This window comes from Oryctolagus cuniculus, chromosome 2 (assembly GCF_051225735.1).
Source record: "Oryctolagus cuniculus isolate XC-2025 breed Fujian yellow rabbit chromosome 2, ASM5122573v1, whole genome shotgun sequence".
Lineage (NCBI taxonomy): Eukaryota > Metazoa > Chordata > Mammalia > Lagomorpha > Leporidae > Oryctolagus > Oryctolagus cuniculus.
This window is the reverse complement of record NC_142868.1, coordinates 58,420,915-58,439,247: the sequence shown is the minus strand read 5'-3', so window position 1 is coordinate 58,439,247 and position 18,333 is coordinate 58,420,915. Positions and strand designations below refer to the sequence as shown.

The 18,333-nt window shown below is 37.3% G+C and overlaps 1 protein-coding gene across 2 annotated transcripts in view; it reads left to right on the top strand.

The window, feature by feature from the left end:
* ASB5 (ankyrin repeat and SOCS box containing 5) overlaps positions 1-3,315 on the top strand; it is a 55,551-nt gene extending 52,236 nt beyond the window's left edge. Inside the window, 2 exon segments of one of the 2 annotated variants that reach the window (NM_001163067.1) lie at positions 1,430-1,621; positions 2,684-3,315. In NM_001163067.1, the coding sequence (NP_001156539.1) occupies positions 1,430-1,621; positions 2,684-2,811 (320 nt within the window). In that variant the 3' untranslated portion in view covers positions 2,812-3,315. 2 annotated transcript variants of the gene reach the window in all.
* The last annotated feature ends 15,018 nt before the right edge of the window (positions 3,316-18,333 follow it).

The window sequence follows — 18,333 nt, the reverse complement described above, 5'->3', positions numbered from 1 at the left end:
TCTACTATTTAATTCTCATTATACCAGTAAGAGTCATATATGCGAGTTCTGTTAATAATCATTGACAGATTATTTCCTGCCCATGTTCACCAAGAAATTTAATATAACCAATAGAGTTTATGTTTTATCATCTTTTTTTATTTTGTTAGAATATTATTCTTTCCACCAAATGTGTTTTAAAAAGTATTGAAAAGGTGAAGATGGTAGCTGTTGACTAATTACTATTTTGAGGCTCTGTTCTCCCATAAAATTGATAAAACCCATAAAATTTATGCTTCTTTGTGGAAATATTTTGCTGCGGAATATATTTTTTCACTAAATATTTTGTATTTGTTTTATAAATATTGAAAATGATTACATTTACTCAAATTTGAAAGTAGCAGGAGGGCCATAAAAATATTTTGAAAATGTCCTGCTTCTTGCAGGCAACATTATTTCTACTAATTTTATAGCAAAGTTAAAAAGACTTGTGCATTTTTATCACTAGACATTTCTTTGTGTTGTAACTATTCATGTACTGGAAGATGGGACTTTTTTTTTTACAGCATAAAACAGTATTTATTAATTGCACATGTATTGTTTGACCACCATGTGCCAGGGCTTGCACTAAGATAAAATAGCTATAGAGTAGGAAATTTCACATGTAGGATTTTGTTTTTCAATGTTAGTATCTTAAAATTTTTACTTTGCATGCAGGTATCATTAATATGCTTTTCCAGTTAAAAGATTCAGTGTCTTTATGTGTTTATTGTCTTACATGTATAAGTGAGAAGTGGAAGAAAATATAAATACTTATACTTTTTACATAAATTACTCACATAACTTGATTAATGAGTTTTCCAAGACACCAAAGAGGTCTATTTTCCTAAAATAAATGAAGGTACAAAAGCAATAAGCTCTTGATTTTTCCTAAGAGCTATCAACCATGTTAAAACAGACATGAGAAACTTAACCCTGTACAGTTTATAATAAAGGATATGGTTACTTTGGAATTATTAAAAATTTAAGATTCTTTTTTATTGTGAGATCTTTCAAACATAATAATACCATAAGTATTAGAGAACAACATAACAAATATGCCAATGCATATCTATATATACTATAATTTAAGATTTTAAATATATACATATATATGTAAATGTGGCATATATGAAAATTAAGTATGTATTTTTCCAGTACATAAAAGTTGCAACATTGAGAAATGTACAGCAAAAATGTGTAAGACCTTTTTAACTTAGTTTTTTGAACTTTTTGCAAAAATTATGTCCATAAAAGCAGACATAAAAGAAATAACTAATTATATAGATAGAATTGAATGCCCCTTTAGACCCTCCCTCCATTGCCTTCCATTTTCTGCCCTTGCTGTTGTAATTGACTTCACCTGATTATTTTTTATTTGTATTTATCATCACTCCCTGTTTAAATGCAGGTGCTGATGTACAGAAAGGCAAATATTGGGATACTCCATTACATGCTGCTGCTCAACAATCCAGTACAGAAATTGTAAACTTACTGATAGAATTTGGAGCAGATATCAATGCCAAAAATACAGAGCTTCTGCGACCTGTAGATGTAGCTACAACTAGCAGCATGGTAGAAAGAATATTGCTTCAACATGAAGGTATGAAGTATGCATGTGGAAATGGATAGATACAAAAATATATTTGTCTGAAATAGATGAAACTGAAAGACATAAGAAATAATGGAATAAATGTGGAATTTTCTTGTGAATGTAGGAACATTTTTAACTTAAATCCTATCTATAAAAGAGAGATAATGGTGATTTTTAATTTTCTTCTTTCATTGTATACAAATGTTCACATTCCTGTGGTTAAATGTGTTTCATTCATTCTAGCAAGGCATAATATACAGTTCTGATATAATATTTGTTAATGTGTCTTTGAGAATATATCCCATTTTAACAGCATGTACTTTTGTAAGGTGTTATAGAAATGTAATCAGTAAATATTTTCAAACATTAAAATTTCTGTTCTAAAACCCTAAGCCTAATTTAGAGACTACGATAAACCCCCTTTATCTTAGCTATTAAACCCTATTTGGGAAAAATATATAATTTTAAATTTTCTCCTTTTATTATATAACACTTTTTAGGGATGTTGATTTATCTCTCCTTCAAAAAGCAGAATTTTTTGAGGCCTTATATGCAAGAATAACTTCATAAGCCTGAAAATTGTTTTTAAATATTATAAATGGAATATATTTCATTTATAATAACATATCATAAATAAAAGCACTATAATTCTATATAAATGTTTTTATTATGGCGATCATACTATCCTATTAATGTCATAATTTTTATGGCCTTGTTTCATGTATCATACAACACATAAAAATTCAGGTGCAGGCGTTAGATGCGGTGGTTAAAATGCTGCATAGGAAGTCTGCATCTAATATCAGAGTGTCTGATTTGAGTGAAGGCTTCTCCATGTCTGATTTTGTAGCTATCAAGTGACAGCTCAAGTATTTGGGTTCTTTTCACTCAATTGGAAGATCCTATTTCCAGGCTCTTGGCTTTGACTTGGCCTTACCCTGGTGGCTATGGCCATTTGGGGAATGAATTAGTGCATAGAATATCTCTGTCTACATCTCTTTCAAGTAAAAATGAAATTAACTAAATTAAATAATCTAGAAATTAAAAAAAAATTTTCATGTCTCCTTGTAGCTACACCAAGCTCTCTTTGCCAGCTTTGCCGACTCTGTATCCGAAACTACATAGGGAGACCAAGACTGCATCTCATCCCACAGCTCCAGCTGCCAACACTACTGCAGAATTTCCTACAATATCGATAAAGCAGTAAAATAATTCTAAATAATCTGAAAATCAAAAGTTTCTACTTTATTCTCATTATGAATACTTACTATAAAATTATACTAAAGATAGGGTTAAAGTGAGTATGAGATCACCCAGGGAATCAGTGAAATATCAATTTTCATCTTAAGTGTACTAGTTAGTACTATTATTTTATGCATTTTTACTGTCTTTGGGTTATAATATATTTATTATATCTATGTTATCAGCTATCCCAATATATGCTTTTGTTGATTTAAGGAAAAGTTGATTTAGGGAAACATGAGAAGTTCTCCATTGTATGTTTAATCAGAATGGAAAAAATATGAACTCTTAATAAAATTATAAATTTCATTTTGTATTTTAAAAGGACTATATTTGTCAAATTTTTAATATTGGTTATGTTAATTCATTACCTTGTATAGACACAGCATATAAGTATGGTTTAGGTAAAGAAAAATGAATATGCTTTTTGAAATAAAGATGACTTTTATTCAAGAAATTCACTTTTTTGAATGTGTACTTGTCATTATATTATCAATTCATACAGAAAAGATAAATTGTCCTAACCATGCAAAAAACTCACATGTCACTTCTCCACAAGAAATGGACCTGTTGTAGATACCACTGGATTATAAACCAATACTATCTTATCTCCCTGAGATATTTGAGATATTATATGCCTGCTGAGGTTATTTGAAGACCCCTTCCTCAAGCATAGTTTCTTAAAGATTCTCTTCAGTGCTTTTATATATCATTCAAGGTCTTTTCCATTTCAGAAAGTATCAACTGCTGTGATAGCTGCACTGAAGAAATTGAACTTCATATCTAATCAATAAAAAAATCCCTGGGTCATATTCCAAGAATCATCAGATGAGTACAAGGTGGTAGACACTGGCAGACAAAAAGGAAAAAAAAAAAAGGGACAAGGAGAAAAAAAATAAAAACTGGGGCAGGGCATTTGACCTGGTAGTTAAGATGCCTGAATCCCACATCTTGTACCTTGGGTTTAATTCTGGGCTTTAGCACCTATCTCAGTTTTCCACCAATACACACCTTGGACAACAACAGTGATGGCTTAAGTAACTGGATTCCTGCCACTTATGTGGGAGACAGATTGAATTCTTGGCTCTCAGCTTCAGCTATAGATCAACTTTGGCCATTGTGGGGATTTGGGGAGTAACCCTGAGGATGGGTCTCTCTCCAACTGTCTCTTTGCTTCTGAAGTACCTGAATAACAAATTTAAAAACAGGTCCTTATATCCTGGGATTTTTAATGAAAGTAAAAAGGAATGCACACTTAAAGACCTTAAAATTACTCTCTCTCTCTCTCTCTATATATATATACACACATACATCTATACATTAATATTGTTGTTTCTAATTCTTTTTACACAAAGCAAGGATTCAGAGTATACTGTATTTGAAAGTAAAAGCAAAACACAATGTTGTATAAAAAGTTATTACTAAATATTCTTCATCTTTAAATACACTTGAATAATATAAAACATTTTGCTTTCTTTGTTATTCAGATTAGATTTGTGTCTATTTGTGTATTTAGAAATATAATTGAAATACTTACAGCTTTGAAGTTGGCAGTTCTCAAAAGAAGAAATACAAATGTCCAATCAATATACAAAAAAAAAGCTCAACATCACTAGCCATCAGGGAAATGCAAATCAAAACCACAATAAGATATCACCTCACCCCTGTCAGTTGGCTGTTATCCAAAAGACAAATGCTGGCAAGACTGTGTAGAAAGGGGAACACTTATACACTGTTGGTTGGAATGTAAATTAGTGCAGTGCTGTGGAAAACAATAAGGAGATTTCTTTAAAAAACTAGACATAGACTTGTCTTATATTCCAGCAGTTCCACTACTGGGTATCTAACCAAAAGACATGAACATCTTGTATCAAAGTGATACCTTCACCACCATGTTTATAGTGGCACTGTTTAGAATAACCAAAGTTTGAACTCAACCAAAGTGTCCTTTATCAGATAACGGATAAAGAAAATGTGATGCACACTCATTGGAATATTATTCAGTTACAAAAGAGAATGAAATTCTACCATTCACATCAAAATGGTTGCAACTGGAGGACCTCATATTGAATGAAATAAGCTGAACACAGAAAAACAAATAGCTGAGAGCTGAGTAGTAAATGTGAACTCTTCTGCCCTTCAGATAGCATCCACCCTCTCTAATCATTAGAGAGGTTAGTGGGTCTCTAGGACTTGAAACAAAAAAAATAGCTAAAATACAAAATCAAAATAAAAAGATAAATGGAAGCTTCCATATTCCCTCATAAAAGAACATCTTGCTTGGTTGCACCTATGTTAGTAACTGGTCCGAAGTCAGCAAGAGATTATCACAGAGATCAAAAGCTTCTTGATCTCTATCACTCATCACTACTTCTCTTCAGATCAGGATCAAAATAGTGCCAAAGGACAGAGTGGTGGGTAAGTGGTTATTTTAAACATGTCCAAAATATCCATAGTGAAGATGGGGGAAAAACAGGGGCAAAAATATTTAGTAATATATTATTGAAATCTTTGCAGTAGGAAGGTAACTGATTTTGTTTTCTTCTATGCTAATCTCGTGTGGACTTTTCTAGAAAAGTAAATCCATAAATATCTCAAAAAGCTCAGAAGGAAGCTATCCTCCTATTGATTGAGTATTCTAGTTAAGGATCCATTTCCCTGCTTAACTGGCTCTGGCATTGAGGTCCCTGTATATGTTATATAAAATAATTTACAGTAAGTAATAAAGTGCTTGAAAGTGAAAAACAATTTTATTAAGTCCAAGCAGTCAACATTTGATGGGAATTGGAAACCCTGATGTGAATTGCGTACCCTTGCAGGGGTGCTAAGCACCAGCGCCTAGACAATGGTGATTCAGTAGCTCTAGAAATTACAGAAGTAAAATCTTGAATGTTGTTAAGGATGGAATGCCTGTCTTGTGAGGCCAATAATATATTTTTTAAAATTCAATATATCAGGATTTTTGCTTTTGAAATTCTCTCAGAATAATTATCAAAGAGAATTTTTCATAATGGAAGAGGTACACTATAAGAAACATAAATAGCCTAAACAGATGGAAGAAAATCTCCAGTGGAATTGCTATTCTAAGTGCATTCATTCACTCTGTACCACACAAGCAAAGCTGTTCAGTTCCTAGAAATATGAGATATTAGTATTACAGTGCCAGAACACTAGAGTAGCATGCTAATGAACCACCAACCAATGAGGATTTTCCAAAGACTTAAGTAGAAAAAGGATAGCATTCCTGGTGGCCTATGACCTGAAATCTACCAGAGGAGAATTAGGAAAGAGATCCCTTCTTGATGCAGTACAGAAGTAATCTGTTACGATATTCAACAACAGGGCAGGTCCTATCACAGGCCTCACCATGGGTCCTGCAAAATTATCTCACATGAGGAATGTAGGAAAGGGTATAGTGTGAGGAACTAGCACCAAGGGTAAATTGCATGGCAAGTTGGCATCACTTTTTTTTTTTTTTTTTTTGACAGGCAGAGTTAGACAGTGAGAGAGAGACAGAGAGAAAGGTCTTCCTTTGCCATTGGTTCACCTTCCAATGGCCGCTGCGGATGGCCCACCATGCTGATCTGAAGCCAGGAGCCAGGTGCTTCTCCTGGTCTCCCATGTGGGTGCAGGGCCCAAGGACTTGGGCCATCCTCCACTGCACTTCCGGGCCATAGCAGAGAGCTGGACTGGAAGAGGAGCGACCGGGACAGAATCTGGTGCCCCGACCGGGGTGCCAGTGCCACAGCTGGAGGATTAGCCTATTGAGCCACAGTGCCAGCTGGCTTCACACTTTCTTTATCATGATGTGAGCATTCTGAATTAGACCAAACGAATAAAAATGTGCAGAAGACAAAGTTTGGCAATATTCTCTCTCTTACTCACACACATAATATCACATTCTATACCAAGCTTTTTTTTTTATACTTTCTATTCATTTTTTTTACCTTTTTTTAAGAGTTATTTGTTTATGTGAAAGGCAGAGTTACAGAAAGAGAGAGGGCAAGACAAAAATAAAGGTCTTCATCTGTCGGTTCACTTCCCAGCTGGCCCCAATGGCCAGTGCTGTGTCTGGCTGAAGCCAGGAGCCAGGAGCTTCTTTCAGATCTCCCACATGGGTGGTAGGGGTCCAAACACTTGGGCCATCTTCCACTGCTTTTTCCTAATTAGCAGGGAGCTGTGTAGAAAATGGAGCAGCCAGGACACGAGCTGGTGCCCATATGGGATGCTGGGATTGCAGGTGGTGGCTTTACCAGCTACACCTCAACACTGGCCCCAAGTTCTTAAGTTTTTAATGAGTGAACTTGTATTCAGAATCATAAATTTCTCTTCCCCCTGCTTTGGCAGTGTCCTATAAATTTTGACATGCACTGCTCTTGCTGCCACTCAATTCTAAGTATTCCAAATTTTTTCTTATGATTTTATCTTTTCTAGATTTAGTTTAAAGATTTATTTATTTGCAAGTCAGAGTTACATAGAGAGAAAAGAGGGAGAGAAAGAAGGAGAGAGAGAGAGAGAGACTGAGAGAGAGACAGGTCTTCCATCCAATGGTTCACTCCCCAATTTGCCACAACTGCCGGAGCTGTGCCAATCCGAAGCCAGGAGCCAGGAGCTTCTTCCAGGTCTCCCACGTGAGTACAGGGGCCCAAGGACTTGGGCCATCTTCTCCGGCTTTCCCAGGCCATAGCAGAGAGCTGGATAAGAAGTGGAGCAACCAGGTCTCAAACCAGCACCCATATGGGATGCCGGCACTTCAGGCCAGGGTGTTAACCCACTGCGCCACAGTGCCGGCCCCATCTTTTTTATAGTTTTTAAATTAATATAAGAACAGATTTCATGTATTTCATAGATGCAATTTTAGGAAGATAACCAGATTTCCCTCCTTCCCTTTCCCCCAAACCCTGACCTCCTTCATTTCTTTTCTTTTTATTCCTTTCATTTTTGCAATAACATATTTCCAGTTTACTTTACAGCCATAGGCTTAAAGCACCTCTAAGCTTTTTAAAAAGTATGGGTTCTATGGGGTGGAGGGACACTGTGGGAAATGAAGGAAACTGTGATTCCATCTCTTTGCACTCAAGCAGGATTGTTTCAGGGGATTATTTCCTCAGCAGTTCCATCTATGGCAAGGATGTAATCTTATAGTTGACCCTTCCTCAATACTATTCTCTCCTCCATTCTCATTAGCAGGAGCAGCTTGACTATCATCGATTCTCTTTCCCCAAGGGTAGTGACTGGTTGCCCAGAATACTGTGACCTGCTCTCACTCCTGCTGTTTTCCTACCTGGACAAAGCCACTATAGCAGCCACCTGCTCTGTTCTTACGCACCTATGCTGGTTTTCCAACCACATTGCTCCCCACCTCACAACGGAAGGAACAACTGAAGGGGATCAGTTAACCTGGGAGGGACATTGAGTATGCAATCTCCTTCCTCTGAACTGAGCTACTGACAGGGAGCAAACATTCAGCTCTGCCTTTTTGTCCACACAGTTTACAGTGGCAGTTATCATGCTGCCCAGGTTCAGCATGTCCATGACTCAGATTTTGGTCTGAGTCTCTTGCTTATAGACTTAAAGCATATCTCAAATAAAATGCTCACCAGACACAGACGAGTTTTCTGCAACTGCTCAGTGTTTTGTCTTAGGTCAGAATTGTTCCAGAACTCAGGAGAGGTGGAAAGAATGTTTTTGATTCCCTTTATAGATGGACTGAGTAACTTGTTCCTAAGACTCACACCTCATAACCAGGAGCCAACTTTTTAACTATCTTGCTGCCAAAATGTTTAGTAATAGCAGGAAACAAAATATAAGATTTGCAAAGACAGGTGTCAAATTATAAATTTTATTTCCTACCATGGTTCTCACTGTAAAATGCATACTACATTGTATCAAAAAGTTTGTGAAAAACGGAGTTAAAGATGTTTATTTCGATGCAAATTTTTAAAATCCATGCAAAATATATATTTCTCATGGACTTTTAGAAGACCTCTCATATTTATGGAATGAAATTATTGTTTTCTGTTAAAATAAAATTTTAAAAATCCATTTCTATGAATTTTAAAATTATAATTTTATTTATTGTTTGAGAGGCAAAGAAAATGAGTCTCATAGTTTTATTTTTGCACTGTGCCCCACAAATTATGTAGCTTATCCAGTTCTGTTTTGCAATGATTCCTATACCAGTAAATTGTCATCTGGTGGAGACCCTACTTTTTTTAAGATTTATATTTTTATTTGAAAGAGTTAGAAACCAGGAGCCAGGAGCATCTTCCAGGTCTTCCATTTGGGTGCAGTAGCCCAAACACTTGAGTAATCCTCTGCTTTCTTCCCAGAAGAGGATGGATTGGAAGTGGAACAGTCAAGACTCATTGCTCACATTGGATGTTGTTATCCCAGGCAGTGGCTTAATCCACCATGCCACCATACCAGCTCCGAGACTCTCCTTCTTAAGTCAGGTGAAAACTTTGCAGACAATCCCTTTAACCTATTCTAGAACTTAAAACAAGTAGATAGAGAAGAGCACAATCACAGGACAAAAATAGCATTAAGTTTTACGACTGTGAGTGTAACTTGTCCCTCTATTCTCTTGAATCCTTTGTAGGAAAATTACCTTAACCATACTGAATTATATTTGTTTTTTTTTAAACTTTTACTTAATGAATATAAATTTCCAAAGTACAGCTGATGGATTACAATGGCTTCCCCCCCATAACGTCCCTCCCACCCGCAACCCTCCCCTTTCCCACTCCCTCTCCCCTTCCATTCACATCAAGATTCATTTTCGACTGAATTATATTTGATTAAGACCTAAAGGGCAATGGAGAGCTGCAGAAGATTTTGTGCAACATAGTCACAGCAATTCCTCCCATTCCTATGCACAGACTTCTTCACTGTGACTTTCCTTGTCCTCCCGTCAAGAGGTAGAATATATTTCCTCATTTCTTGAATTCAGAATGGTCCTGTTTCTTTCCTGTGATGTGGCATTAATTTTAAGCCTAGGCCTCAAGACACATCTGAGGGATGGGATCAGTGGTTAAGCCACTGAACCTCATGGGTTTGAGTCCTGGTTCTGCTTCTGATTCCAACTTCATACTAATGTGCACTCCGGGAGTCAGCATGTGACAGCTCCAGTAGTTAGGTCTCTGTCACCCATAGCAGGAACCAGACTGAGTTTCCAGCTCCCAGCTTTGGTCTGGCCCTGCCATGGATGTTGAAGGCATTTGGGGAGTGAATCAGTGGATGATAGATCTCTTTCAACATGTATTTTTGTCTCTATTGCTCTCTCTCTTTTAAATAATAAAAATTACATTAAAACTTTAAAAAGAAAAAATGATTTCTCTACTTTTGCTTTTGTCCTCCTGGAAGCCTGAGTAAACCCAGTGTAAAATCCTGGACTCTCTCCTTAAGCAGGAGGAAGCATATGGAGAGAGAAGCCCACCAACAGCCAACACCAATGGCCAATTGTGTGAGTGAGGCCATCTGACTCCAAGCATCCCAGCTCCAGCAGCCAGAGAACTGAATCACTTGAGGGACATTAAGCAAGACCAGCAGAAGAACTAACATGGCCCACCCCAAGTACAGTTCTATGTCATTGTGAAACTTTTTCTAAAGACTTATTTATTTATTTGAAAGGCAGAGTTAGAGACAGAGAGAGGGAGAGACAGAGAGAAATCGTCATCCGCTGGTTTACTCTCTAAATGGCCACAATACCAAAGCTGAGTCTAACTGAAACCAGGAGCCTGGAGCTTCTTCCGGGTCTCCCATGTGGGTGCAGGTGCCTAAGTACTTGGGCCAGCTTCTTCTGCTTTCCCAGGCCTTCAGTGGAGAGCTGTATTGGAAGAGGAGCATCCAGGACTTGAACCAGTGACTACATGGGATGCTGGCACTTTAAGTGGAGGCTTAACCTACTATGCCACAGTGCTAGCCCTGAAAAATAATTTTTAGAGTAAATCAAACTGTTAATTTTTGGAATGGTTTTATTAGATAATATATATCCTATAAGAAAGGGTTATTACTTATTTCTTATTTCTTCTTATTTCATCTTTTGTCTCCTCACTTCGCAGTCCTTGCTTTTATTTAATTAATCCATGCATCTACAACGAGCTAATCTTTTACAAACAAGCTAAAATCACTCCTTGGGAAAGGACAGTTTCTCCAACAAATGGTGTTTGGAAAACTGGATTTACACAAGAACCCTACATTATACTACACACAAAAATCAACTCACATAGACACAAGGATCTAAATGTAAGACCTGAAATCATCAAATTACTAGAGGAAAATATAAGTGCAATGCTGTAAGACATTGGCCTAGGCAAAGACTTCTTGAATAAGACTTAAGAAGCATAGTCCATGAGGGCAAAAATAGACAAGTGGGACCGTGGCAAGTTAAGAAGCTTCTGGACAGCAAAGAAAACAATTATCCAAGTGAAGAGGCAACAAACATAATGGGAGAAATTACTAGCAAACTATGCACTCAATAGAGAATTAATATCCAGAATACATAAGGTGCTCAAGAAACTCAACAACAATAAAACAGCAAATCCAGTTGAAAATTGGGCAAAGGTTGTAAACATGCATTTTTCAAAGAATGAAATAGAAATGGCCAACAGACACATGAAAAGATGCCCACGATCACCAGCCATCAGGGAACAGCAAATAAAAACCACAATGAGGTATTGCCTTATTGGACTCCAGTGTGGCAATCATTCAAAAATAAAAAAAAAAATATGGTAAGTGCTGGTGAAGATGTAGAGGAAAGGATACACTGTATGTGGGAGTGTAAATTGATAGAAATATTATGGAATACAGTAGACAGATTCCTCAGAAAATTTAAAGTGATCTTCCATCTGGGACTCAACTTTCTCATTCCTGTGAATATATCCTCAAGTAACGACAGCAGCATATGAAAGAGTTACATATTATAATCTTGGGGGCCAGCACTGTGGTGTAATAGGCTAAGCCTCCACCTGTGGCATCAGCAGTTTACAGCAGCTCAATTCACAACAGCTAAGATGTGGAGCCAAACTAGACATCTATTAATTGATGACTGGCAAAGAAAATACAGATAGAATATTACTCAACCATCAAAAATGAATGAAATCCTGACACTTGCAAGAAAATGGATGCATCTGGAGGTCATTACACTGAGTGACATACTCCAGACCCAAACAGAAAAATATCACATTTGTCTCTTACTTGTGGTTGTTTATATATAGAGAGATATACAACTATATTTGTAACAGTCTGATTATTTTAAAATTTACTGCATATGAATGAAATGGACATCTTTTCATCTGATTATGGTTTACAGCTCTTGCCTACATCCTTGCTTGAACTATGCTCTTTATACTTTTTACTTATTGAACTCTTTATTTAGTGAAGCATTAAGCCTTTAATTATAATGTAAATTAAAATCATACCTCAAACATTAAAAAAGAGAAAGGAAGGAAAGAAGGAAGGAAGGAAGGAGAAGTGAAGTATCATTACATTCTTAGAATTCTATCAATGAACTACATTGAATCTGTTCTTTTTGTATTAATATCACTTTAACATTAGAATTGATGAGAATTGTATTGCAGTAATTATTAAATATTTTCTGTGAACCTGAGAATCTAATATATTAGATTTCCTTTAAAAAAAAGGTAACTATGAGGACCCCTTTACAAGTCTGTGGGATATTTAAAGTCTGTTACTTGTGATAATAATTGAATGTAGAAGTATTATCTTCATACTACAAGAAATGTTTCCAACTTAACAGCTTCATCTTTTTATTTAGGTAAAACCAAAATTATAATTTAGCAAACCAGGAGAGAAAAGGGACAAAATCCTTGACAACATTCATTAACTAGAGCCATGCACCCCTGCCCCACATACACCTGTCCCATGTAAAGGGAAAGTATAAGGATACTTTCCTCTGTTTCCTTCAAAAAATTTGCACGCCAAAGAGGATTAGCCTTTCTTGAAAAAGAGATTCTAATCCTGCTAGAGATGACTAGTGCTCATGCTCACTAAATATCCCTGGACCCCTCCACTATCCTGGGATGCTCAAGAAGGTAGGATGAGACTATACGACAGACATGAGCAAAAGGGACATGCGTTATTTGCAGCCTAGGAACCATTGTGCATCCTCCGCGTCTCTTCCTTTGCCACAGTATCTTCAGAGACCACATGTCCCAGGCGGTGCCATCTGTACCAACTTAGATCCCTGCATGTGGAAACGTTTCCCTTCTGGTTGAGCCATAGTAACTAGAAAGTATCAGCAAGAAATAAACCTTTGATGTGTTAAGCCATGCGGATATATTTTCTAGTTTGTGTGCTGTAGCTGTGATTATTTGTCTTGACTAATACACTAATTTCCTTTTGATTTTGCCCTTCAGAAATTAGACTAAAAGCTCAAGATCTTTCTCCTTGCCAATCACTTTCAAGCTGCTTGATTCATCCCCATACAAACTTACAACACAGTGAGAAAGGTTTAATTTGAAGTCTGTGTATTTATGAGGCAAATGAGATATCTGTTTTTACTGAAATTTGTAGTTTTTATTTGTATAGTGATGGTTAAAGCTCATTTAGTTATTATCAATTATAATTGACTTGCCCATTAGCTGTAATTATAATTACATTACAGAACATTATCTGCAGTTCCAGCTGCACAGACAGAGATAGAACTTGTGAAATACATCTTTAATGCACTATTGAGGAAAATGCTTCTGGCCTGAATATGACACAGTAAATCACATTGAGAGTAGATAAACAACCAATGCTCCCCACTATTTAGCTTCAGAACTAGTCAAAACTAAATTTAGCATCTGAGATACCAAAATTTTTAAGTCATTAAATCTCATATTCACCTTTAAGAGGTTGATAGCAATTTCATAATACACATTATTGAAGTAGTCATATAAATGGCAGATACCTTCCTGCTACATTTATAATTCTGCTTGTTTAAGTGACGTTTCTAATTCATATGTCTTTTTTGAGGATTTATTTATTTATTTGAAAGTCAGAGTTACAGAGAGCGAGGGGGAGACACACACACAGAGAGAAAGAGATCTTCCATCTGCTGGTACACAGGAGCTTCTTTCAGGTCTCCTATGTGAGTAACAGGCACCCAAACACTTTGGCCATCTTCCACTGCTTCGACCATGCCATTAGCATGGAACTGGGTCAAAAGTGGAGCAGCCAGGACACGAACTGGCGCTCATTTGGGATGTCAGCATCATAGGTGGTGGCTTTGCCCAGTACACCACACTGCCGGCCCGTTTTTCAGGTCCCAGTTTATTGCGTTCTTATGGCTATGCCTTTCAACTCAAAAAGATTTTTATGAGGGGCTGGCACTGTGGTGTAGTGGGCAAAGCTGCCACCTGCAGAGCCAGCATCCCATATAGGTGCTGGTTTGAGTCCTGGCTGCTCCACTTTGAATCCAGCTCTCTGCTAATGGCCTAGGAAAGCAGTAGAAGATGGCCCAAGTCCTTGGAGCCCTGCACCCACGTGGGAGACCTGAAAGAAGCTCCTGGCTCCTGGCTTCAGGTAAGCGTAGCTCTGGCCCTTGTGGCCATTTGGGGTGCGGACCATGGATTGAAGTCCTCTCTTTCTCTCTCTCTCTTTGCCTCTGCCTTTCTGTATAAATAATCCCTGCTTTTCAAATAAATAAATAAATAATTTAAAAAAATGTTTTATGAGATGGTATAAATGTTAAAAGTGTTTTCTACTTTATAAGAACCTTTGAAACTGTGGAGTTTTCTTATTCTTTTTTAACAACTTATTTATTTGAGAGGCAGAGTTACAGAAAGAGGGGTCTTCCATCCACTGGTTCACTCCCTAAGTGGCCACAATGGCCAGAGCTGGGCTGATCCAAAGCCATGAGCCAGGAGCTTCTTCTGGGTCTTCCATGTGAGTGCAGGGGCCCAAACGTTTGGACCATCTTCTGCTGCTTTCCCAGGCCATTAGCAGAGAGCCAGATCAGAAGAGGAGCATCCAGGATGCAAATTGGTGCTCAGCATGGGATGCCGGCCATGCAGGCAGAGGCTTAACATACCCACAGCACAGGTTCCTGGGTTTTTCTTCTTTATAAGTACCCAAGCACTTTAGTATAACCAGCCCTGACAATCCACAGTCCGGTGACAATTATGAAATTATACATACATAACATATATACAGATACTTAACCAAAAATACTGGTGAACACAAACGCAGTGTAATGTTGCAGCCAAAATAGATGGTGGTGATCAGAAAACAGACATTTATTTGATTTTTGCCTGTGAGTAGATCCATCTGTTGTGGATTTATTGTGTTTCTGCACATTTTGGGAGCAGTGAAACTGACAGCTTTTGTACCAGATAATCTTTTTCAAAAACATTTTTATAGTTAACAGCATTAGAAGATTTAGTGTCCTGTCTCACAGGGAAGTACCAGCTTGTTTGGTAATGTCTCCATCTGGGGCAAGGATTAGGCAGGTTTTCTTGTATCCATTTATAAAACAAAACAAAACAAAACAAAACAAAAAAAAAACCATGGAATTCCTAAGCTAGGACTCCTCAGCATTGACATAAACTCACTGTGTCCAAAGCTTCCGGTTGCTCCCCTTAGTGTCATCCATAAGACCTGGAGGCAAGAGCACTGGCATGAACGTGTGGCTCATGCTGCTCCCTCTGCTGCATTTTATAAAGTCGTTTATCTCTGACCCAGGAGTCTTGTGTTTCTTGATACTATCCATGAAGCCGGAAGACTAACATTTTAAAATATCTATCTGGGGGTAGAAACTCATTCCCTTCAAGTTTCTTGAAAGTTTTGAATATTCTTTTCCATCTTTAAAACATATTATAATCTTGGGGGCCAGCACCACGGCGTAGGCTAAGCCTCCACCTGCTGCATCATCATCCCATATGACTGATGGTTCATGTCCTGGCTGCTGCTCTTCTGATCCAGCTCTCTGCTTATGACCCGGGAAAGCAGCATAAGATGACCCAAGTGCTTGTGTCCCAGCACCCACATGGGAGACCCGGAAGAAGCTCCTGGCTATTTACTTTATACCGAAGTTGGATGGATCTTAGAGAATGACTGAATCACTGCAAACTTACTCATGAGGCGAGGTGACTTCAATTAGATCTCCTTTTTCATTTGAAGTGTCTATACTGAAATAAATCATCACACTCTGTAGCAATTGTTATCCAGAAAGTGCTTTACTCTTCTATAATATCTGCAAAAACACTAAAGGCAATTTGGTTTTTCCTGTCAGGATCAACAGTACACGTTCATGTTGTTGCCTAAGGTCAAACTGATTTTCCTGCTCTCTGTCACAAGATTGGTAGAGATTTTTGTGTCTTAGCATGTCACACATTCCACTAGTCCGGTGCATTGGTATATGGCTGACATGACCTGATGAAGAGGAAGAAGAAATTCCTTAGATGCTTTAGTAAGATGTAGATAAGCTCATAGTGGAGTAAAACATCATTTCACATATCATCCAACATCCTGTCAGGAAAAGAGAGGCAACAATGAGAATTTAAGAAAAGAAACTGGTTTAAAAGATGTCGAATTGAAAAACTAAATTAAGACTGTCAAATTAACAACAAAATAAATGTTTCCGGAAGCAGTTAGTATTCCTAGAGAATACACTGGCTATAAGAACCCAGGATATGGAGGAAAAGCTCAGTAGACTTAGACTTCTGAGGAGCCAGTGTACACTGCTTATGTGGGTACTTCAGGAACTCAAGGGAGCAGTGCCACAGAAAAATCTGGATCTTGATTTTGAAAGAGGGGAACTCTGTGAAGGAGTGTGATGAAACTTGCCCCAGGAGTGCTAAAAACAGCTGGAGGCTGGAAACATCTACCAGTGCCAGGTGAAGCTTTGTCACTGTGGAGACATCAAAGTGAACAGCAAGCAAATAGGAAATAGCAAATCCCTTTTCCTCTCCTCGGGCCTCCTGTTCCCTCTCTAGTTCCCCCTCCTGGCAGAATGTACCAAATGCCTAGCAAATGAGAATAGGCTGCAGAGTTCCAACTCCAGTGTCACAGAGCAGAATATAGAAGAGTGTGTTTGTGACAGAGTGGAATTAACATAACAATTGGCATATTTATTACAGAAAACATTTTGACTCCTTTACAAGATTAAATCACAATACATAGACCTAATACACCTCTCTAGCAACTACCACCCAAATCTTGCATTAGCCTTCATGCTAAAATTTTCAGTAACTTTATTCGTTTATTACTTGTTTCCTGAAACTCCTAAGAAAGCTCTCCTATGGCCATGACTTCCTTCACTGACATTAGTCATTCTGTGCTAAATTACTCGCTCCTCTCTTCATCCAACAGAGTTTCAACATCACTTTAGAAACAACTATTTTTACAATTTAAGGTTTTTTTTATTTTCAGAATTTGGGCAAGATATAACACTTGTACTTTTAATGGGGTACAGTGTAGTACTTCAACACATGCATACAATGAGAACTGATCAAATCAGGTAATTAACATTTCTTATTTTTTTTATCATATCTTTGTTTGGAGTCCACCAGCTCCTCTCTTCCAGTTCTTCATAAAGTACATTAGTGTAAACTATAGGTACATCGTGGTACTGTCGTACTGTGGGACACTAGAACTTACTCCTTTCCTCTGTGCTTTGATGCCCTTCACCCAACCTCTATACTATCAATATCCTGCTTTCCATCCTTCCTAGCCTCTAATAATCACCAATCTACATTTATATTGAATTGTTTAGCTGCCATGTGTTAGAGAAAGCATAAAGTATTTGTTTTTTCTGTGTCTAGTTTATTTCAGGTAACATAGTGACTTCCAGTTCCATCCATTTCAATGCAAATGATAATATTTATTGTGTTTATGGCCGATTAATAATCCATTTTGTATGCATTCCCTATTTTCTTTATTTGTTCATCTATCGATGGACACCATGTTGATTCCATATATTGGCTATTAGGGATAGTCTTGCAAGGAACATGCAAATGCAGACATTCAGTCAGCTGGGTCATATGGTAGATCTACTAATACTCTGGGCAGGAATTTCTGTGCTTTTCTCCATAGTAGGCATACTAATTTACATTCCAAAAACAGTATGTAAAGGTTCTTTTTCTACACATCATTGCCAGTGTGTGCTATTTTTTATCTTTTTGATAATACTGATTATGGCACGATATCTCACTGTAGCTTTGACTTGCATTTCCTTGACAGTTATTGATAATGAGTATTTTTCATGTATTTCTGATCATTTGCATTTCTTTTGAGAAATCTCTATTCAGATTCTTTATTCATTTTAAAATTAGAGCTTTCATTGCTATTCATTTTTTTTAAGTTCTTTACATATTCTGGACATTAGTCCTTTTTCACATGCATTCTTTGCAAACATTTTTTTCCTACTCTGTAGGTTGTTTTTTCACTGCCTTGGTTGTTTGTTTTGCCACACATACACTTTTTTAGATATAATCCTGTCTGTTTTTGCTTTTGTTGCTTTGGCTTTGAGAATG